General features: G+C 34.0%; 2 protein-coding genes and 1 long non-coding RNA gene across 3 annotated transcripts in view; 2 read left to right on the top strand and 1 right to left on the bottom strand.

Moving 5' to 3' along the window:
• LOC102807340 (transient receptor potential cation channel subfamily M member-like 2) overlaps positions 1-2685 on the top strand; it is a 169015-nt gene extending 166330 nt beyond the window's left edge. The window contains exon 25 of the mRNA XM_085502863.1: positions 149-2685. Coding sequence (XP_085358989.1) covers positions 149-551 — 403 coding nt within the window. The 3' untranslated portion in view covers positions 552-2685. The remainder of the gene's footprint in view (positions 1-148) is intronic.
• LOC100371154 (transient receptor potential cation channel subfamily M member-like 2) lies at positions 2622-23132 on the bottom strand. The gene is made up of 24 exons (XM_085502607.1): positions 23052-23132; positions 22427-22622; positions 19538-19669; positions 19259-19439; positions 18996-19138; positions 18078-18267; positions 15949-16138; positions 14912-15047; positions 12997-13069; positions 12068-12180; positions 11836-11970; positions 9745-9810; positions 9349-9601; positions 8421-8517; positions 7984-8215; positions 7580-7849; positions 6985-7128; positions 5419-5673; positions 5153-5327; positions 4756-4930; positions 4385-4563; positions 4195-4260; positions 3983-4115; positions 2622-3679 (listed from the first exon to the last, which is right to left on the bottom strand). The coding sequence occupies exons 2-24, from the start codon at positions 22616-22618 to the stop codon at positions 3469-3471; spliced, it is 3741 nt and encodes a 1246-aa protein (XP_085358733.1). The 5' UTR covers positions 22619-22622; positions 23052-23132; the 3' UTR covers positions 2622-3468.
• On the top strand, positions 20664-21430 carry LOC144352216 (uncharacterized). The gene is made up of 2 exons (XR_013420562.1): positions 20664-20763; positions 21250-21430. It is a non-coding gene; the product is annotated as an uncharacterized LOC144352216 (long non-coding RNA).
• Positions 23133-24479: the final 1347 nt, after the last annotated feature.

Genomic DNA, 24479 nt, shown 5'->3' on the forward strand with positions numbered 1-24479 from the left:
GGACTATTATAGCAGTTTAGTAGTTAAATATTAAATACATGTCATAGGATAGATAGCTAGTATGTGAATATTTGGCCTGAGCTGAGGGTCATATGACCAAAAGTGTATAGATTGTATGATTCATTGGCAATATTTTTATTTGTTTTAGATTAGTTAAAGTAATGCATGAAGTAGAAGAAATGAAGGAATCATTTTACGATAGCAAAAATGTACAGCAAGATGGTCGAGGTGATAGGAAAGATGTACAGCAAGATGGTCGAGGTGATAGGAAAGATGTACAGCAAGATGGTCGAAGTGATAGGAAAGATGTACAGCAAGATGGTCGAGGTGATAGCAAAGATGTACAGCAAGATGGTCGAGGTGAGAGCAAAGATGTACAGCAAGACAGGCGAGGTGATAGCAAAGATCCTCAGATGTCATTTGTCAGTCATCAAATGGGTCAGATGAATGACAGAATTGGAGGTCTAGAATTGAAAATGGGGAAAATAGAAACAGACATGAAAAAAATGTTACAGATCTTAGAAGGGAACTCACAAGCTCTTCTACCATAGAATGTTTTTGTAATCCGTCCATCTGTTCAATATTATTCCCTTGGTATTTTTTGGACAAGGCAGTTAAATTCTAAAGTATAAAAGTATAATTAGATCTGTTTAATCATTGTTTAATCAGATATTTTATTTTAAACCTACCAGATGTAAATCATTTTTACATTGCCTGTAATAATATTACTGTTGTAAGATATACAGATATTAGATATCTAACTTGTTTTGTTTATTTTAACACTTTTATTACATTTTATAAACCAAAATAGATATGTAATTTATTCTATAAGGTTGTAATAAAGAATTATCTTATCTTATCTTATCTTATCTTATCTTATCTTATACTACCTCATATTACAAGAATACCTCAAAGTATGCACGAAGACAGTACAGCTGGAGTATCGACCAACACGCAGTGGAGGTCGATGTGCGACGTACTGTCTGAGTGCATACTTTGAGGTATTCTCATAATGACCTTATTATTATACATCTAAAAATTTTCCTTCCAAGGATACATCATGGGAATGCCAGAATCCAAAAAGGTTAGAACAGAATCAGCGAACTTCTTTGTGTAGAGTCCGGTCAAACCCTGATGACAGCCATGTTTTTTTTTATTATTAGAGGACACTCACGCAGGTAATCATTCCATATTTGAAATTTGCATTTCCTTATATAGTAGGATGAATATACCCAAAAATACCCGCAAAATTATGGCATGCTGTATCTTATGGCGTTAGAGTGGCAGATGTATAATAGTAGCTATGTATGTCTTTGTTGCTGTTATCACAGTGCATATACAATCTATCAAAATTTGGTAAAATGTCAATACATTGTATTTGTATATGCTATATTTTTAATAAATATATCATATTTTATGTTATAATTCACCTAACATTAATTCAGATATTTTAATACAATAAAGTTATATTTTTTTTATAACAAACTTGATAATTACAATGTAAAATAATTTACTTTCAAACTTGTTCCACCTTGCAAGTTGAAATGTCATCAGTAATGGATTTTGTATGAATTATTGATATACCGATAATAACTGGAATCACAATTTTTTTTCTTTTCTGCAAAAAAGTATTCCAAATAATTTTTCACACATTCCACTTTATATTAAACAATATTGTATATAAGTGTAATCCAGATTTTGCTTAATATTATATTGATTTTATCAAAATGTGTCTCAAATTGTGTGTGTTAATTCAAAATTAAAATGTACTTGGTTCTCCAGTCATTTGATTTGCAGCTGAGGGGTTGTCACTTGTGCGTATGAGTATTCAGTGCCAAGCAACAATAACAACGCATATTAAAACTCATGAGTAGATGCTTGTTTGTAAGACACACTATGCACTAAGTGACATGTTTCATTTTTTCACTGACTACTCCTCATTTCCATGTACCTGTAAATACAAAATCCATTACACTAAAATGAGAATTTTTAGCTGTCTGTGTGTGTCTAAAACTAAAAGACTTTCTTGTGCATTGGGGATGGAGTACGTGGTGGCATTTCAGTAGGGACAGGGATTTTCCATGAGACAATAGCAATTGCTTCATATCATTCATCATGACAATTTAATTCATGGTGGCGGAATGGTGGCCATTTTGTTTTAAAGAATGCAATGTTTTCTTGACCTATCAGCAAGTACCACTGTCTAATGTTGCGTGAGTGTGCTGAAAAGTTGCCTACAATAATCACATGGGTCTAGATGATGTGAGCAACCTTGATGAAGTCTGTGTGCTATTTAGCACCTTTAAATGAATGCCCTAACATAGTTATTCTCAGTGATGTTCCTACACAAACTGATTGTTAGACATAGTGTGCCTTATATCTTTATTAGAAAACATACTAATTGAGTCATAGATGGATAAAAAAAATTAAGTGTGTCTGCAAAGACACCAGACTGGTGATAGACATAGTCAACTTTGGTGGCTATGATTCCTCTCATTGTCTAACTTGTCTTTTGGTGTTTTAAAGGTGAGTACTTTGAACAGTGAAAACAAATCTCAAACTTCCATGTATATATAACTTAAAAAATATCATTGTACACTGCAATATAAACATACGGTATATTAATGTAATATTCTTTTTATATCTTTATTGTAGGTATTAAAATAAAGGTTACTTGAGACTGTATTACTGCGTGCTGTCTGTTATATATTCACTTACATGTACTTTAACAGTAGATGTTCATAGTGTCGTATACAAACCACAAATGCTTATCCGGAGTCTGCAACAAGATTGTAGAGAAAGTGACGCTTCTAGAGCAATCTGTGTAGATTCATAGAACTGTTCATATGAACCCCCATGGACAAGAAATATTGCTATTAGTGCACCGCTACCTAATAATGCGCTGCCATGGAGCAACCACTCCTCACTCTACTTTTACTTTACTCACTTATCTGACTGACCTGGACTGATTGAATTCACTACATGTACACATACATTTATATTGCTAACAATAAATACACAATAACAATGCATTTCAAAACATGCATCACGTGATACAAACTACTATATGCAACTAAAAGTAACAAATCAATTTTTGTTCCATTCTTGAACTTTTTTCATCTCAGAGATGATTTAAGATGCCATCAACAACATTTGATCAATCTGATATAATTGCGAATGTTTTTATTTGTAAAGAAATATGTTTGGTAGGTTATCACACTCTCAGCAGAAGTTTGTTCAACCTATAATTATTGTTATTTCAACAGTTTCTATGAAAAGACAAATTAATTATAATATCAAATCTATTTTTTTAAATTTTGATGATTGGTTCCTTAATTCATAATAACAATATCTGCAATTCATACACATAATATTCAAATTTATGTGTTACATTACAAACACTAATGACTGAATTGAAAAAAAAAACAGCAAACACAAGCTTAAAATCATTATTGAAAGAAAACACATTTATACTAGTCTATGTGAATGGCCAATATTTTCTTCCAGTTTGGCCATTCTTTCATTTAATTGTGACATAAATTGTAATAATTTCTCTTCTGTGTCTGTCCGTTCATTCTGTGTTGAAATAGTAGAACTGTTGCTAGGGAGTTCTGTTGCCATGGGAATGTCTTCAATCGCTTCCTTCAATTCTTCTACTTGTTGTTTTACTTCTTCCAATCTACAAAATGGTAATATTAAATATAAGACTTGTAATGATGTTAATAAAGCTATAGTTATCATTGAGGTTATAACACAATTGGTGCTACAAATGACATGAAACACAATTACATAAAAGCCAAAAGCTGGAATACGAGAGCAAACAAATCGACTTTGCAGTTAAACTTTGACAATAAAATTAATTGTATGTAATTAATTTTTTTTTCAAAATCAGCTGTCAAACTAACATTCTTAGTTCTAAGTTAATTAATGTCAACGAGATAGATGTAGTCAGTCTCAAATAGATAGAGTAGAACCTGCTAACCTGTCAGCATTAGATGAAACAGTATTTTCAATAGACTGAATATCTTCTTGTCGTAACTTAGAAAAGTATTTCTCCATACATCGTTTCTCAAAACTGTTGATGTAATGTTCCTCTTTTTCATCCAAACACACATCTAAATTTGAACCATATCAAAAATACATTAAATAAAAACCAAACGAATTTTCTAATTGAAATGATGGACATATACTCACTCAGTGCATGTGATTGTCTTTTATCATTTTCATTTCGTATTTCTTGGTTTGTTCTATTTCCCGGATCTACAAAAACAATCAGCTCATTTAAAGAAAAACAAAGTATTTTCAAAAACATTATTTTCTACATACAAGTTTTGATAACAGCAGTTACCATATTTGTATCCATTAGTATGTGAAATATACTCACATTTCAGATTATATCGTAGTCTCATCTTTTGATATGCAAATTTGACAAGTCTATATACATGACTGAGTATGATAAAAGGGGGTGCCAGTGTCGGCCTCTCAAAATATTCAGCGATTACCTGGCAGCGAAAAAACCTCCAGATTGTCATAGAATTATCTTGCACATTCTGAAAGGTGTAACTGAAAATATACGGTAATATTATGTTAATGGTACAATCCTACACCAATGTACAGTATACTCCCTATAAGCATGACGTCTATCTTCAATTCATCAATCAAATATTCGTTTAATTATTTGCATTATTGTTCGATGTGTTTCTATTCATCTATAATAATGTCCGTCTGACAAGCAATACATTAAGATATACTGACCTGAACATAGCAATTAATAGGTTGATAAGTAATATATTAGCAATCATCAAATAGATGGCAATTAACAATGGGATAACCCATCCGTACATTTGTGTATCCACACACATCGCTGTACCATTGAATGTACCGTTTACCTGCTCCCCATTGTAATAGCATGTCTCATTGGTCACTTGGTCTGAATATATAAATTGGTGAATCTCAATTAATTATTGATAATTTGAGTGTAAATAAAGGCAGTAACTGACTTAACTGAAAAAACGGGACTTTATTTATTTACTTAATATGTCCAGGCTCTCTTTTTATTTATTTACTTAATAAGTTCTCTCTTTTCGATGTAAAAAGCAAAAACAGAATTAGAGATCGTTTTGAGTTGGCAATTTGTGAAATAAGAACTGACCTTCAATTTCATCTAGGAATAGCCATCCATAAAGTTGCCAGTGTGGTCGATAAAGTGAGGTCCAGAGAACAGATATATGTGGGTCTTGGTTTGGTGTTAATAGGGCCTGAGTAGCATAACCAAAGCTCAATAGAAATATCACTAATATAACCACGAAATGTAAAAGATCTCTGAGCTGAAACAAAATTCATCAGAACAGGGTGAGTATTTAAATAATATCTCGTTGAAAAACAAAACATATTTTATTTATGATTATTCATATTTACCATTTTATAGATCATAATAATCTTTGGTCCTATATTCTGTGCAACTAAGGCCATGTGAAGAAGTCGAAAATAAAACAACATCAATGAAATGCTGTACGTTATTCTGGCATATTCAAAATTCTCCACAGATATCAAGAATCGTAGACAAACAGCTACTATGTACAAAACAAACATGGCGATGTCGAATTTGTTCCAATGTTCTGAAAACCAACTTATTATTTTGTACTTCAATGACTTCGATTCACGTCCGAGCACCTGGTATAACAAAAACATGAATTAATGAGAAGCATTCATTAACAATGAACTAGTGTCATTAACCTTTGATAAAATAGAGTCAATGTGGTTTCCCTCTGTCTCTCACCGAAAAAGGATGCTTGAATGCACAGAGCACACCGAATAGTAGGGGTACTCCAAGTCAGACCTGGTATCCATGTTGAAGTATAGCTTTTCAAAAAAAACTTTGAACACGTACTTATTTTCGTGAAATTATACCCCATTTCAAGTGCAGAAACTTAAAATAGATAACCTATATACATACTAAAATCATACTGTTTCCAAGTTGAGGTAACATTGATTCATGAGATTCTTTTTTTCACACTAATCTGTGTTACTATACGCGTCAAATAAATAACACCCTTTTTACGCGTTTGTTTTTTTTACTTCAGCTTGCGTACCATATTTTATTCAGAGAACCCTCCCCGGGCTTATAATTCGGTTGTAGTACAATGGTGAACTAACAAGAAGTGAGTAATCGAAAAACTATATATATGTACAGATGAAGGAAAACTTGATGGTCTGCATGGCATTCTAATTACATAACTCGCGTGCAGCTAGGCGATTTGGTTCGAATCACACATGAATTTCTCATATATCCCATTACGTTTCTCGCGAGTTATTTTCTCATGTTATAATTCTATGTTGTCAATCATGTTTCCATTCACTCATCTATTCGAGGATAGATGTACTAGTGTTACAGTAGTTGTAGGAAGAGTATAGTTGTAACGACTTTTAATATACATCATGTACACATGTTCGAGGACAAATCTAGTACAGTACATGTTCAAAAATACACTCAAAATAAACCTCCCTGAACTATATAACATTCTTGCATTTCATTTTATTACTATTATCGTGTATTTGTTATTTATGTGTCTACCTTTCATTGTCAGTTGTAATACTGTGCATTAGTTTGGAGCTGTATACAAATTTTAATTACTGGTACTAGTCAAAAAGATCTGACTAGATTAGCTGTTTAAGATATTTTCAGTTCCTTTTATCAAATTATTTTTTTTTCTTTTGATATCTATATCTTTCACTACTTATTTATTTCATGATAAATATCGGTTTATTGTTATTAATACATTTGAATAATAAAGATCATTTTTATTATGTTTATTATATTATACTAGGGGACACGAGCACATCCTGACTATGGTTACTTTCATTAGATATGCAGCTGCGTGTACAATCGTAACCAACACAAATATATGTGTGTATAGTTGATATACCACAACATAGAGATTCCAGGACGCATCCTCAGTGGAGTTAGAGAAGGAGATATCAAACCTGTCTCAATTCTTCGATAATCAACGTAGAAATCCATATCATGACTACATATTCTATGACGCCGGGTGAGTTTGGCAGACCAGATGGTCTTAAATCAGTCAGGAGAAACCAGCTGAACATTAAGAGCATCACGATGTAGGCAACCTTCAACAAATACAATAATACAATACTATGTGAGGTTTATATATATATATATATATATATATATATATATATATATATATATATATATATATATATATATATATATATATATATATATATATATATATATATTCACTCACACTACGAGAGGATATAAAAGTGCCAAAACGGTTTATCACTGATAATTGTATTTTTGAATAGTTAATCAAAACTTACATAAACAATGTTAGAACATCTGATATGGTTGAAAATACATTATATGTACATCGTATACATGAATATATAAATAAATAAAACGGAATACACGGCAGAGTAAATTTTATGTTAAATCAAAATAAACAAAGATGCGTATGTGATGTAACTACAAGACGTGTAAATCTTCTGTAAAATGTGTATAATATATAGATACAGATATTTCCAATATGCACTTTGTTCCTGTATTCTAACTTACCAAATTCCATACGAACTTAGATTTAGGGGCTGTGTACAAATAACATAAGCCTTCCCATAATGTAACATCGTCAACACCTCTACCTATACGCCTATTTTCGATGTTCTTAGGATACGTTGACTTCCAGCGAAAAAATATGTTCTTTACAGACTTCTCCTTGACTTGGCCTCGAACAACTCTTTGTTTATGTCTGTGTAGAAGTTCCTTATAGTCAATTGCGTGGAACGTTACTCTTCTAATGAACACAGGACAAAACAACGCGAGCCAAAACTGGAAGAAATATAAATTAATGTTTATTGGCAATACCTAGCCAGGTGATGTGTGGAGTTGTATCATCCATTTTCCTGATTGTATGTTTCATATCACATGTTCAAGTCTTGTATTTATAAATGTATACGACTTACCTTTGCTTTCTGTTCAAACAGATTCATTTGTATCATTCCTTTCCAGGTACGCTCCATCTTAGTTTGGCAGCACTCGTGCTCCAGAAAATTCATTTTTTGGCCAGAATATGCAATAGATAAACAAGTTGTGTTTCCCCACACACTCAATTTGCGAACCAATGTAAGCTGTGCCCATCTCTTATTGTCCTCGTAACACTGGTCGATGACTCCTATGGCAAACTTCACAAATGCGCTTTGAATAAATGCAAATGTACACGTGTTTAAAAGTCGGTATTAGTTAAATACTAATTTTTGAACAAATAAGTATTATTTGTCATGAGTACAGCTCAGATATGTATGATTATGTTTAGCAAAAACCTCAAATAGGCGATTAAAATCAACGTTACACGTCGGTAGGAGATAGTTCGTGTTTTATAGTCCAATAGTTTATAACATACTCCGCATGGTTTTCCAGGTCATGGGTTAACGTACTCTCTTCAATATTGGCTTTTTTGGCAAGAGCCGTCAATATTCTAGCAGCGATTAAAGCTGAACCTGGATATGACAAGAGTTATGATATTATATAAATTATAATGCATTGTTTGGTACATACATTGTCAATTATTCTAACCCATCACAATAAACATACAAGTGGTTTTGAAAAGTCACTAGTAGTTATATTTATTATCTTGCATTATTTATGTAACAAATATTTGATATTTATTGGTTATATACTGTACTATCGGGATATTATCTACATACTAGCTACAATGTTCAGACCATGATTTTTATACTAGCTTCACTGTTGGCGTCATATGTTATCTTCGTGATCTACATACTCAACATTATTATACACCTGTCATCGTAACGCCATAAGTTACAGCGTGCCGTAATTTCGTGGTATTTTACGGAGTGTTTTCAGCCTACCATATTAGGAAATGCAAATTCCAAATATGGAATTATTACGCGCGTAAGTGTCCTCTAATAATAAAAACAAACATGGCTGCCACCAGGGTTTGCCCGGACTCCACACAAAGAAGTTCGCTGATTCTGTTCTAAACATTTTGGATTTCGGCATTCCCAAAAGATGTATAATAATAAGGTAATTTACGAGTGAACCTCAAAGTATGCTGCGCGTCGGTCGATACATTCACTGTACTGTCTTCGTGTATGCTTTGAGGTATCCTCGTAATAATCTCATATTATTTTAAATATATATACACTATAGGCTATAGTTGATTGAATATTCCTTGATTGGCAAGTATAATGAAGATTTAAAATGATTATTTTTATGTTAAATTTTCTGCTAATTTAAAGGTAATTCATTTTTTACTACTGGTGTGTGTTGTTGGGTTAAAACATATTATTGGAGTAAAAGCTTCATACCTATATTGCCAATTGTCAGCCTTCTCCAAAACAATTCTGCCATTCCTCTTCGATTAGTTAATACAGCCCAGATTAAGAGGTCTTTATCAGAATGTTGGAAATCTATCTTTTTGGATCTAGACACGTGACTCGTCACTATCGAGTCATCAACTACGTACTTGTCATCTTGATATAGAACATCAAACTCATCTTCTAGAAATTCCTGACACAATCGACCAATTGCCTGCAGATATACCTTGTCTTCTTTTCCTTTCTGTGAAAAGATTTATCGCAGTTATAAAATAAGATGTTTCGTTTAACTGAATCAAAAGTAGCATGGTTTAATAATATTATTTGTGGATCTTTATTTGTATAGTGTATATCTAAACATAGTATATTTAAAACACATGTACTTACCAATAACCGTTTGAGAATGTGTTTTGTACTTAATCTGCCAGCAATTGCATACCGTGCTTTAATAATCTGTAAGAATAACAAGTAGCAATTAACATAATTAGTAATAGTTAACATAATTACTAATAATTAACATAATTACTAATAATTAACAAATCTATAGAATAGTGTGTATTGTATAGTACAGTTTTGTTGTATTGATTGTTTCCATGATTCGCAGGAGAATTCAAAAAACGCTAAAAGATTTGTACAATTCAAGACCACCAGAATCCAAATTTGAGAAGCCGGTGGCGTCAAGTGCATTACCTCGCTGACATGTTCTGGAAGAAGTTGACTAATCATGATTGCAAACGGTAATAAATGTGGTTGATAAATCTTTCAGTTCAAAATTCAACTTGAGAAAGTAAGCCGATATCAGATCTACAATCTATCTGAGAATGAGAATGAATATTGGAATGCTTCATAGCTTCACTTCTGGTCTTATGTACAAAGAACCATAAACACAACTCCGTATTTGAGACAAAGATTACAAAAAGGAATAACATATATACTTTACATTATATTAAAATCATTTTAATTTTTCTTATTTTGACCATAGACTCGCCTCTATCATTTACATTTAAAGTGTAAGTCAAGGCGCTACTTTTTTGTGTTTTTATATTTACTAATAAACTTAAATTATGAGTGTTAAAATTTGTCATCCTTATATACGCGTCTATGGCAGAGGTATTATCAATAAGAATTCAGTAATTATTCGAGTTAATAAACAGCGCACATTTATACAAAATCCGGGTACTTTTAAAAACACTGTGACGTGTTATCGTCTGATTATTATCTAAGGTTTTAATGGGGCAAATTTGATGCAATCAGTTTGAGAAGACATTTTAAGAGTATGATGACATTGCTAGAGAACAGAACAGTTGATGTAAACACAGGGCTGTATGGAAAAGAAATATAAGATTTCCCGAAGCGCCAACCATGTAATTATAAATTCATAAATTAACGGAATATTTAAATAAAAAAATTCTGTTACCACAGTTGTCATGTATGTTTTTAAATAAATGTGTTTCTAGTGTACGGTAGTGTATGTGTGATAGATAACGAGATCAATTTCATTCAAGAAAAGATTTATTTACATTCATTTACATTTTGTTCATTTGTTTTATACCTAACGAGTTCACAGTGATAAGTAATTGTTACCTGGAAGAGAACTGTGCATTGTGGCGGTTATCTATAAAACGGTTAGTTGTTCAAAATAATACATGACCAGGTTTCACATCACAATTTAAATTGATTCTATCATTTTGCAGTGTCACGTCGGAATAACAACTTTTTGTAAGCGATGCTATGCTTGTATTTTAAACTATTCTATGTGTGAAATATAGTTTAATGTTGTTAGAGCATTCGTCCTATTAAATGTCCTATTTAATCTATCGTTATCGGGCGATCAAATGTTCAAATCAGATATGAGTAATGACATTCTTTATCTTTGTTATGTCATTACAAACAAAATCCTATTTGGAAAGGTTGAAAGGTACTCACACAATAACAAAGGGGATATTATTTCTTGTCATAGGTAGATGACGTATTCGTATGCAAGGGGATTTCCACGCATAAACAACGATGAATACGGTCGAATTTGATCAGCAGTGGATTGATACACAGTATATACTCATCATAATCATCATAATCATAATGCCAAGACATGTTAAACTTTAATTAAATTGTCTCCTGATATAAGCCTGCAATTCAATTAATCTTTAATTCAATGAGATTCAAATTTAAACATGTCCTTGCATTATGATTATGGTGAAAGGATATACAAGTACAGTACTGTATACGTATACTGTATATCAACCTAAACCTAATACCAACACACATAATAGTGTATTGTGTCAAATTTAATTGCAAATTGCATTTCGATACAGGATTGGGAGTTGAGGGAGTAGAATTATATAAAATTGCAATTTAACTGAGTTGTTCCTCCGATTCCGGTTCCGGTTCTGCGCTTTATACGTAACCCAAAATCAAGTAGTGATATTTTGCAGTGCATAGCATCGCATTTAGTTACATTCCAATATCTAAAATACTCACTTTCGTGTATAAAGCGTGAAGTCTGGCAATTGTCAAGAATGTTTCTAATTGGATTACATGCTCCAAAAACAGAGTGACGAAGTCCACTTTGTTTTGAATTAAAGCAGTCTCCATATGTTCCTCGAAATGTAAATTCTATGTGAAAATAAAAAATAAAATGAAGCACATTACTACAGCATATTTTTTTTCATGGGTCATATTTGCTGATAAAGTAAATAAAATGGTCTAATACCTTCCATTCTGTTCTTCTATCAGCCGTGATTATCTCTGTCTCAGCGATGTCACATCGGTTTAATCTCATGGCTAAATGTAGCTGTGACTTTATATCTTCACGCACATGTTTAGCTTTAAAGTTGAGAAAAACAAAAATTCAAAACAATCATATCAATTAATAATATTACTATTATTGTAAACTAACAACATAAAAACTATGAATAGATAATACTATATATGAATTATAATTTTAGAATGCTGAAAATATTTTATGTTTTCACGGTTATGCACTGGATAATTATAAATATAGAAAAATATATACACCAAAAACAAAAAACAAATTGAGCTGCGTAAAACGACTTCCAGTGACGGTTGTGTTAATTTATTGTTACAGTTGATAGAGATGCTGAATTATTTGAGATACGAAAACATCGATTTACAAAAATGACCACGCCCGTATTTTTGAAACCACGTCTAAATTATAATTCGATGTTTAATTAACAGCTAACTGAAAATATTTTGTATGGTTTAACGCAGTATGTTGCCAATAAGTTCAGTTAGCTGTTAACTAAATTTCGAGTTACTAAATTTGAAGGTAAAGCAAATCCGCCATTTTTACACCGGCGTAAGCTGGTCACATGGTAAAAAGAACACCGTCGTTGAAATCACGGCGGTGCTATAGCGGCGTAAATGTCACGTGTGAACATTGCTAGAAGTCGTTTCACGGAAGGTATTCGTTGATACACTGCAGTGTTTTTAGAAAAACCGTTTACATATTGTTTACTAATTTATAACATATTTTAATACCATACGTTTATATTATTTATATGCGTTCATTCTCGGTGACGTCACGACGATCGTCAGTTTTAAAATTTATAAATGTTTTATGTTTATAAACTGTAAATTTTATAAACGACTTTTCTGAAAACACTGTTAATTACTGCCCACCTTTCAATAAACCACACAGAATAGTTCTATCGATGTCCTTGATGAACGATGTATGCATATCAAATACTGTCATCTACAGGCGGAATACAATACAAGATATAATAATATAATACTTGAAACAGTCACTGACATCGTGCAGTGCACATTCAAGCAAACACACTTTGTGCAGTACACCATACTAATGCCATAGTAATCGTTGTCTTGAGTAACTATTCAAAATAGCTAGACATTTTGAACATCTTCTCCAGTAACATTTAAAAAAGTCCAAGCAGGGTTTATCGATGTTTATATGGTCTCCCATGTATACAATCGTTGCCTCAGTACTTGTAAATCGGTCCGCTACTTGAAAAAAATTAGTCTGCTACATAAAAATCGGCCCGCTACTTGAAAAAAACGATACGCTAAACGAAATCGGACGTCTACTTGAAAAACAGAAACGCCAGAGGTAACATTCGACCTGCAGATATGACTCGAAGGTACAACATCTTGATGTCTTGATGACAGTCAAGCACTGAATGACACTGCAGGACGGTGTCCTCTATGCACAGAATATAAATTTAAATGTCTCACGAGTCAAAGCTTACAAATTGCAGTTCTCAGAATCACTATTATGTAGTAAGCTAGTACGTTTCTTAGAGTTTGTTTGTATTATACGATGTTAGAAAAAAACGTCCTGTTTTACACGTAATACCTCGACAATAATTACTACATGTCGTAATAACCAAAACTAAAGGCAACGTATTTAAATAAAGATGCACACGTGATCACTATTTGATAGCGAAACCTTGTAGTGAAATTGAATAGAATGCTTTGAAAAACTCGGTTTACTAGTATTTCATAGACTTGCATATTTTTTTTTTTTTTTTACTTTTTTAGTTATTTTCTGGTTTCTTCGAGTTCATCCAGTTAGATTGCGATTGGCAAACGCGAAGAAAACAAAAAAACATGACTCGTTTCCTGTGACGGTAACAACAATTTGCAGTTGGCTGACGATGAGGCATGGGTGTCAGTTATTTGTTAGATCTATATTTAAAACTGAAAGGAAATGTTTGCAATGAATTGACATAAACACGGAGCTCTTCAACAAACAAAGACACGTTGGCGTCGTGCCCTGGAAAGCAAACGGCGCTGATAAGTAATACCTAAGATGCATATCTATTTTTTGCTATTATTTTAATCACTTTAAATTAGACTTACATACAGTCTCTTGTTTATTTTTTTCAATAATAAAACATTATTTCGTGGTAATCCAGCTTTCGTCATTTATACACTCTCATAATATATCATTTTATTAAAAAACACCAAACTGTCTGCAAGTTTAAAATGGTATACATATCGATATTATTTTGGAATTATAAGTATACTGAATTATTATGCGAGTGTTTAGTACCTTTAGTACCTTCAACCACGGTTTATTTTTACTACAGTGTATACGATGTCATATAACCTGATTTTATCTAGTAGTTAAGTATCAATCTGATCTAATCATATCCGGTCTACAGCTGGTTGTTGGAATATGGCAATCGAGATTCTGTCATAGCTTTTAATATCTAAATGATATGATTAGTTTTTGAGCATTCTTGCAAATTATCAAAAATTTACTTATTTTTACATTTTCACTTGTGGTGAGGCTACGAAACATATATTATATTAGCAGGGTGTTGTTTCAAGTTGTGGACCAATTAATATTTTCAAGTAACGGGCCGATTGTATATATGGGCCACCGTAATTTTCCAGTACACGGGTTATGTACGTGACTTTTGATCCAATAGCGTCGAACCCCGGGGCGTCGAACATGATGCAGCGTTACGACTGTGCTTATTCAACTACACTGTCGGTTGTTTCAAATAAAAGAAAAAAAATAACGCAGATAGACGAAAACACAACAACTGCCAAGATATTAACAATATCTCACCATACTTCTGTTTTGTGAATTGACGATCTCGGCCAACGTGTCAATGCATTTATTCACAGCAGAAATATTCAAAGCAGTATCTGGTTTTAAAAGCACTTTCCGTATGTCTTCTGCCAGTTCATCTTTGATTATATCTCTGAAACACATTTATTTAATAAGAATGTTATACATATTATCACCGATCATCTGACATCAAGCGATTAACACTGGTTCTGACCAGGTCCAGTGATCTGTTTAACCTGCCCTCCTGACAGCGACTGACATCGGCTCTAGAACCCGGCTATATGGCATCCCATGATACCTCCAAATAGCTACTAGCTAACTACTACCAGCTACAATCAGCCCTAAAACTTACTGAACCAATCAATGCCGTTCTGTACATATACCGTATGTATAATAAAGAAAAATGTAAAATAGATTCATTAGCAATTTCTGGTAGTTTAACCACCTTAAAATTCATGACACATAACGCAAAGTACATTCCTCAATTCACAGTTGTGAGTAATTTACCCTTGGACCTATACAAAATGTTACTATTTGGGTAGATTTTTTCTGCTAGTAAAATGGGCATTTTGACACTATACGAACACGGACCATTCCCGTTACTGAATTACTCACTTTCTTCGCAGAGGCGGAGGCACGAAAATTAGCATGGGGGGGGTGTCTGGTCACCAACCTTCTCCGAAGGCGCGAACTTACTAGGGGCGGGGCATGCTATCCCTTGAAAATTTTGAAATCTAGACCCCTTGACTTTGGAGGGGCGACTACGCCCCCCAACATTTTTCGAAGGGACGATCGCCCCTCTGATCCCCTCCCCCGTGCCGCCGCCACTGTTTTAGTTGCATGCCAAGATTAATTGTTCATACCCAGTGGCGGATCCAGAGGGGGGCAGGGGGGCCATGCCCCCCAAACGCATGACGATTCGTAATATCTGGATTACGCATAGCTTCTTTGCCGCGATTTACGCTCCGTATAACTTAAGCGTAGCTTGGACCCCCCCCCCCAATACATTTTGCTGGATCCGCCACTGTTCATACCTAATTTGTTCGTCTGGTTCGTCCTCTGTTATTCTCAGTGCTTTAGCGACAAGATCAGCTGCCCTGCCACTACCATCAACAACAACCACGGGTATTGCTTGGCCATCTTCGGGCATCAATGATTTATATACTTTTGCGATGGTCTTTGTAGCCCCTCCGATTACAACTAGTACCACGGGTATATGATTTACTGTTCAAACAAATCAAGTGCAGAACATGTTTGTTTGTTTGTTTGTGTTCATCAGAGTGGATGGGATTTGAGATAACTCAGACGTCGGATAATTGTATGCATCTGCTTAGTTCAGTTGAAAAAATTCCTGCCATTGTATCTGCATCAAATAAAGGTCACACATCTCGATACTTCCACTGTCAGCGAAAATTGTTGTTTTTACAGGACAACAAAGCCCCAGAGAGTACCGCGGGTGACTTTTATGAGTCAGTGGGGAAAGGCATCTTTATCTAAGCTTATATTTGCTATGTTCACACGGCAGCATTCTATCGGAGCCGAACTACTGCTCCTCCCACTGATTAACACGAGATTATCTACAATGCGTTCATACGGTCGGGAGCCGAACGAGAGCCGAGATCTGCCAGAGTTCGATTCAGTTCGATCAGAGCCAAACAGTGCCCTCGAATAATGAGTATGAAAAAACTGTACTGAAATCGATTTTGGTGTCGTGTTTGTCTTGTTTATTTACATGGCACGATGTTGATAGGCTAGGAAAAAAAAAAGTCGCGAGTCTGAACATGGAGGTAGAAAAGACAATGCACTAATGCACAGTCCCTAGAGGGACTGTGACTAATGTTATTATTTAGGTACATCTCAGACTAGTAATACTGAGGGTACATGTACTAGTACCTCGAATAAACAGGAAACACGCCAGCTAAAATGTGTTACAACCTATTATTTATTGTCATGCAAAATTACCATTTTGTAATGATTCAACCGTTAGTGATATCTACTACAATGTAGTACTATGAAGAATCACAGTCCCTCTATCCTCTATATATCATAGAGGGACTGCGGAAGAATCTAAACTTACTAGATCGCTTCTACGATTTTTTCTTTGCTGTCTTTAAAAAGTTTCCGTTCAGTCGTTCGTTCAAGTTTTTGTTGCATAATGTCGTACGCCATTTTCCCGTTTTCCGTCGAGCTATCAATCAATCTGGCAGTAATTCTTTGCTCTGCCAAGTGTATATTAGGGCGCGTAACTCTTCTTCAAGCCGGAAATTGCGTGAAATTACGAAATATGTTGTCTCCGCCATAATTGAAATGATAGGTTTCTGGGAGAAGACGATTGAGGGTGTGATTTCGGCTCCGATAGTTGGGCCCTGATGCGTTTACACGATCGGAGCCATGCCGGGACTCAACCCTATCGGAGTTCAACCCCGAGGGTTTAGTGGAGCCGAACTTGGCTCGAGCCGAACGCGTTCACACGGCCATTTTTGCTGGCTCGAGCCGGCTCGAGCCGTAGGGCTCCGATAAAATGCTGTCGTGTGAATAATAGTATCAGGGCTAACGTTTGTTAACAAGGATATGCAAATTAGTACTTATGATTACTTAAGACAAATGATAAACATAATTAGTTGTAGTAGAGCTATTCTGATCTACTTCCCAGTTAATTAATTGACAACATGGGTCATTGTCCTCTGTCACTGTGTATTGCAATTAGCACTCTAATTTATACACATTGTTTTACTATACCTAGTGTTATACGGTATTATTGATGCGAACATTATACTACCAGTACCACTACCTGCCATATTGCCACGAGGCCCGGATTACAAACATTCTTTTTACATTACATGTTTTTTAATATATTTATTATGTACATTTCATTGGTATTTATTCTTATTTTTCTGTAATTTTGGTGATGTTAATATGAGTATTATTCAAAATAAAGTATATTATTATTATTTATTAATAAACCATAAATGTGTTTCCACTGTTAAACGAGTGGCATTGAAAAATACGCGTTTTTTTTTTTAATTTAGTGCATGACCAAACACATATAGTTCTAGTAAATAGAATAATTGTTATCGACAATGAATACTTAGTGTAAAATCTAGTGTTAGTATATATACAATTATAAATGTCTAGTCTAATATATCAGGTAACGCACACTCACTTTCTTCACCATCTTTGACAGGAAGTTCTGAAATATATTGCTCTAAATTATCCCTGACATCGAGTTGGTAACCAAGCTCTTCTCTGCCATGATCCATTAAGATAAAATGTGTATGGTTACAGTCCAATGCAGGCTTGTCGTGACTCAGTTCACTTGCACCATATTTGGCAGGCCACTTACCATCAGACGTCTTGAATTGACGACAATATTATCAATAAAGTCAATATCAATGCACATTGAATGATCAACACAATAAGTTTAACGAACTATGCAAACCCACATGCTTCAAGATTATTGGTACGATTCAAAGTGCATGTGTCGAGAATTATTGGTACGATTCAAAGTGCATGTGTCGAGAATTATTGGTATAATTCATAGTACATGCGTCACAAACTATTTGTGTGATTTAAAGTAGATATATATCGACAATTATCGATGCGCATTGCGCATTACCTGGTTAAATTTTGAGCTAAATGTTTTAGTATAAGTTTCTGTATTTTCTGTCGCTCTAAGTTTCGATATGAATATTGAAGAAATTTAAATCTAGCGCAGTTTGGCATCTGCTTTGAGTGCAGTCCAGTTAGATCATCGTTAGACGAATATATCGCATGTCTTCCATAATGTTTATTTATTTATTGACTTATTGACTCTTACACAATCCCCGGAGGGAAAGAAAATGGTCACAAAGTACAAGGAGAAATATATATATAAAAAAACAAAAACAAAAACACAATGTATGTGTACAATTTGTATTTGGTCAAGCATTTTTAAGATAACGGGTGTGGATGGCTGGGCGGGTGTGTGAAGATCCATTCATTTTCGTTTTCGGGCTGCGTACGAACGTAGTCTAAAAAATGAATGAAGATCTCCTGCCTCACACATGGAATAGCCTGTAGAATAGTTTGTGCTCGTACTCACATGGCCATGTAGGGCTGCATTGTTGTCGATGCTATCCCAGCCTGCCATTCCTAGCGCCATAATCTCTGTGTGTTCCTCCTTGATTGCCTCACCGACTATTTTACTGACTCCAGCATCTATACCACGTGTTATAATCCACGCACCTATGTAGTAATTGTGGTTGTTATGTGGAATAAGTCACAAAATAAATGTGTTCAAAAACAACAACAATGACGCAATCAACTTGAAAAATTAAATCAGCCTAAGTGTTTTATCAAAAATACCTGTACTGACTGCAGCCTTAATCAGCCCTTCCTTAAATAAGGTTTTCAATCTTGATTTGAAGTGATAATCATGGGCTCCACCAGTTACTGATATTAAAACCTTAGGTTTATCCATCTTCCATTGATTAATAAGAAGATCCCATATGAGTGTTGGTTCCGTGTTATTATCCACACGAATATACTGAAATTATTAAATGGGATGAAAGATAGTAATTTACCCGAGTGTCTTGTACTTTTCGGGTGAAATTATGAATAATTTCAAAGATAAATGTTACCTACCGGTGACTTCTTAATATTCTGTCCAAATCCAACAAATTCGATATCACCAAATGACTGTGTATTCCGTGTACCGTGATTTTCTGCTTTTTGCTGTATTCCATTTTGGTAAATGAAGTTCGCAATTCGTTTACGCTTTTCAAAACCAAAGAGAGAGGAAATACAATTTAATTCATAAGAAATTGCGTAACGTAAAATACATTTTTTTTATATATATTTTATTTTATTTTTACGTTAACCACATATATAAATACATAAATTCATCCCATCAAAAGAGTAACATTTCTACAAAAAAAAAATATGGCAACGAGATAAGAATACCGTGACAAATATAAAGTAAAAAGAAAAAAAGGGGGGTATGTCAACGTCACAGCATATTAAATGATTCCCATTTTTTTCAGTGTACTTCGCTAATTTGCCTCCCCCTATTGCAATCTCTTTTTCAAAATTATAAACTTGCCTAATGAGATATAGACATCCACGGAAAGAAGGTTTTTCGTTTCTCATTTTAGAAAAATAGATATGGTGTTTAGCTAGAAGAATAATATGATTTGTTATATTCGAAAACACCTTGTTCCCAAGAATAATATCTTGGTTGGACATATTACTAAGGGCGGGCAGATGAGCGTAACGCACCGAAATAGTTTGCCAGAAAGTCTTCACAACTATACACTCACAGAATAGATGAATCAATGTTTCATCATACGTTTCACAGAAATTGCATTTTGGTGATGTAACCAGGCTAGAGTTCATGGAATATAAATCTTTGTTTGTATAGAGAATATTATGATTTAGTTTAAATTGAAAATTTCTTGTTCTATTATCAATTTTAGTGGTGAATGGCAAATTATACACATCTGAAAAAATAATACTAGTATGGTCAATATCAATCTGATTAAAATCTGATGTAGTGTACTACGGGCTTTAATTATTTTGGCTATAAACTTATTTTAATTTTATTTTTATTACTTTGTTAATAATGCCTTTTTATGTTATTATTATTTTACCTTGATTTTGATTTGATTTTTTTTAAATTTCGCCCTACATACATCTGACCCGATACCAATGTTTCAACGAGACCCACTATTGACGATTTTAGTCAACGAATCACAGACCTCCTTCTATTGCGCGCATGATGACGTAACCGGACAGAGTCAGGTGGCAAGCACACTCAAAATAAAATGGCGGATTATACCGACGTTAGCGACCGAGAATAACACGGCTTTTCGGTAAGATTATCATTGTCAAATGCAACGAAATTCATTTTTATGTTAATATTGTGGCTCGAATGGTTCGAGTTTAGATCGTTATTTTGCGTAGTTATTCTGGGAGCGACGATTTTGTTTCCACCGGCTCGACCGAACACCGGTGTCCTTTTCCAGTCGCTTGCCCTGAAGACGGATGATGTTTTGTTGACGATCGTGCCAAAATCGTCTACGGTATTGAAGCCGTAGCTGTAAATATATATAATATGTATTGTACATTATACAATAACTCTTTATTGAAGTAATTGAGCTGATTTGGACTGGAATAAAATATATTTTATTTGGAACACATCGCAATTGATCGGGAAATATTTTTTTGCTCCAATTTACTGCGTCGATGCCGTGGGCCGGTGACCGTTATACAATTTAAAAAAAGTTTGCATTGTTTACTTTAGCTGTTTACAGTGTTCTAATAATTACGATTTACTTATTTTTTTGCTTCCATTCTAGATAATTATCCTCAGTGTTTGATGTGAAATTGAAGCGATGACTGAATAAACGAACCTTGGCTGGCGAAGATGTATCTGGAAGTGTACACATTTGTTGGAAGTGAAAAAAATATTCAATGTTATGACAAAAATTGTAAAATGCTGTGGAATTTCTTTTGTAAATAAAAATATACTAGCAATTTTCTATTAATGGTTTATTCAAGTGGGCAAAATATAATGTACAGAAAGATTGCCCGTATACACTGAAAAGTAAGCAACCGACAGCCTGTATAAAAGGGAGACTGTGATTGGCTGTTACTTACGCGAGATTTGAACGGGACTTACATGATCAGATATGATCAGATGTAGGTAGGGCGGAATTTAAAAAAATCACAAAATCAAAGTAAAATAAAAAGGCATTAATAACAAATATAATAAAAAATTAAATTAAAATAAGTTTATAGCCAAAATAATCAAAGCCCGTACACTAATTCAATATTTCTGACAGTTTTCTTTCACTCGTAGGACGAGTGGCAACTTTGTTGATTAATTCTAAGCGTATTTTTCTACTGTCAATTTCGTTAACTTTGGTAAAATTATTGTTGATATGTAGTCCAAAATCGTCAATTTTAAAATTTCCTTTAATATTTGGAATAGCGCTTACTACTAGTATTCCACAACATAATTCCCAAATGTGACTGATAACCCACGTGTTTGCCATTCGTCCCACGGAATGAGATCGCCATTCTGTCTGAAAAGATCTGATACATAATTTATACCAAATTTGTGCAGTATTCTATAGAAAATAGACTTTCCTCCAACCGTAATTACCTTATTATTCCACAAGTACATATCAATACCTAAATCAGTTTGGTTATTCTGACCATGCACTAAAACAATCTATGTAACATGGTGGCAAATTAATATCAAATAATTCAGTGCTGAAGTTACATTTAAAAACAATATCCCCACCTACATTTTCAATTCTTTTTGTTAAAAGATCCTTCCAGGCGTGGCTGACATTTTTATTTAGATAACGTATGATCCATTATTATTATACCAATATCTGGTGCCCCAAGACAAAACAAGTAAAACACACTTCATAAGTTTTAACTTTGTACCATTATACTGCTGGTAAGTATCTGTAAAAGTTTATCTTTGGGACATCATGAACATTATATAATATTGTAGATACTTACCCTGTTCTGTTCAGATGCTCCATTTTGGGTGACGTCATTCAGCATTGGCTTCAACTCTCGTATAAGCACGCCATCATCCCCACTTTCCGTGTCAGTTACATCAGTGTCAGACACATCACACTCTCTGTTATTCATTAACTGCTCTGTCATCTCCAGCGATGTCTCCCCATATCGATCGGCTGTTGACGTCATATCTCTGTTACATAGAAACATAATTTATCAGTCACACATGCAATGAATGTTACACCTGGTATCAGGCCAATGACCCACGACCTATAAGAACCGAAATGTACTGAGCAATTCAATCACACAATAGACAAATACAAATTCATATACCAGGACTTCGGTGTATATCTTAGCATTTAATATTAATATATGGATAAATATATGAATCAAATAACAAATCAAGATACAGCACGCAGACAAACAAGGTGTAATCTCTAAAACCAATATCATTTTTCTCCATTTAGTCTATATCGGCGGCCACTAGTCTGAGTAGACGGCTCAAAGCTGGCGGTAAATCGAAATAAACTCGCCCCAAAGATGTTCATGAGACCAACAAATCCTACAATGACTACTTTACTCAATTTTAATTAAAATTTCGGATCATAAGCTGTTTACTTACCTCAATTACTTGTGATGTTTGTACCACGTCAAGCCACACCATATAGGTAGTCCATTGTGACGCCGGGCTATGCTGTAATCTGACAATACGTGCCGTATCACACCAACACGGCTCGTTAATCTTCGACTTTGTTATCGCCATTTTAGTGATAACATTTAGTTTGTTTTCTATAAAATTGAATTATTTGTTTACGACAAAAATTATTTCATAACAATATAAATCAATACATCAATATATCAACTCTATTTATTGCATACCAGATTGTTAATAGCTGTCCCGATACATCCCAATAGTGTTATTGTATTAGTATTCGTTTAATAAAACAATCAATTTACGAAATGTACGCAATATTCAGTAAAATCAAAATTATTTTTGTTAAAAGACATCAACTATTGTACAATAGTTTCAAGAATTGCGTTTCAGTTACATCAAACATATGTTGTCGTCACTACGAATTGTGATGGCGTGGGTCCAATTCAACGTATACAACAAACGAGTTCTTCTGTGAAGTCGCGAGCACAGTACATGAAACTCAACAAAATTAGTGTAAGTTGCCGTGACGTTCACATTCAGGTAAGCTGCATATTGCAGACTAAATTAAGTACATTGTAAATGTATATGAAAATAGAAAGGGGTCCGACTAGCAGTACATTGACCCCTAAAAGTTAAATAACCTCTGTTGAGTATACAAAGAACATTATTACAGTGGTGCGTGGACAAAACAGGCTTCGTCCTTCGCCTCTATAGACTTTGTAATGAAGCCATGGTGCGTGTGTATCCCGCCGTATGACCTTATACAAACACTGACTTCCAAACAAAAGTGACGATAAACGCTTTATTTTTGGAAATTTGTGCAAACTTGATGACAATCAAATAAAAATGACCAAAAAACATCCGAATTTCTCCTGTAAATTTTGTTTCAGAAACATGCTGTCAGCACAGGGGAACTTATTGTTAATAGAATTACTTGTCGCTTTTGTGTGCTCAGTAGACTGAGCTAATTTATCGAAAAAGCTGATTCTTTTATTACTTGGGGCTTGGAGATTTTTGCAATTTTCTAAAGACAGGTGAAATTGTGTGCAAGTTTTTTAAAAATTAGAGGTAAAACATATTTTTAGAAAACGCGTTTTAGCCACTGCGTTTTTAATTTAGTCCCACAAAAGTGTGCAGCCTATGGTGTAAAACAATGGGATGTTATAAAACAAATTGTGGACAGAGGGAAAATTCATAAAAATATTTCACGAGCAGGTGAAAAACTTGTGATGTGGAAAGGGCCAGACCCCCTAACAATCATACAAATTTGGAGGGGAGCTGAGAACAACTGACAATTTTTTTTCTTCAGTCTAAATTTGACAGACCAACTTTCTTTATTTCGTCCTCAAAAGAACATTTTTCAAGGTATGCTGCATCATCATAGTAGTTTTTTTT

Source organism: Saccoglossus kowalevskii, chromosome 8 (assembly GCF_978046115.1).
Source record: "Saccoglossus kowalevskii chromosome 8, keSacKowa6.1, whole genome shotgun sequence".
NCBI classification, from domain to species: Eukaryota; Metazoa; Hemichordata; class Enteropneusta; family Harrimaniidae; genus Saccoglossus; species Saccoglossus kowalevskii.

What these genes read in the sequence shown, in the direction of transcription:
- LOC100371154 (XM_085502607.1), bottom strand. Translation starts at nt 22,618, where the DNA reads ATGACGTCAACAGCCGATCGATATGGGGAGACATCGCTGGAGATGACA. An exon ending in ATGCAGCCCTACATGGCCAT is followed by an intron (nt 18,268 to 18,995) that starts GTGAGTACGAGC and finishes CGTCAATTCAAG; the next exon opens with ACGTCTGATGGTAAGTGGCC. An exon ending in TCTGTGTGGTTTATTGAAAG is followed by an intron (nt 12,181 to 12,996) that starts GTGGGCAGTAAT and finishes TCAACTTTAAAG; the next exon opens with CTAAACATGTGCGTGAAGAT.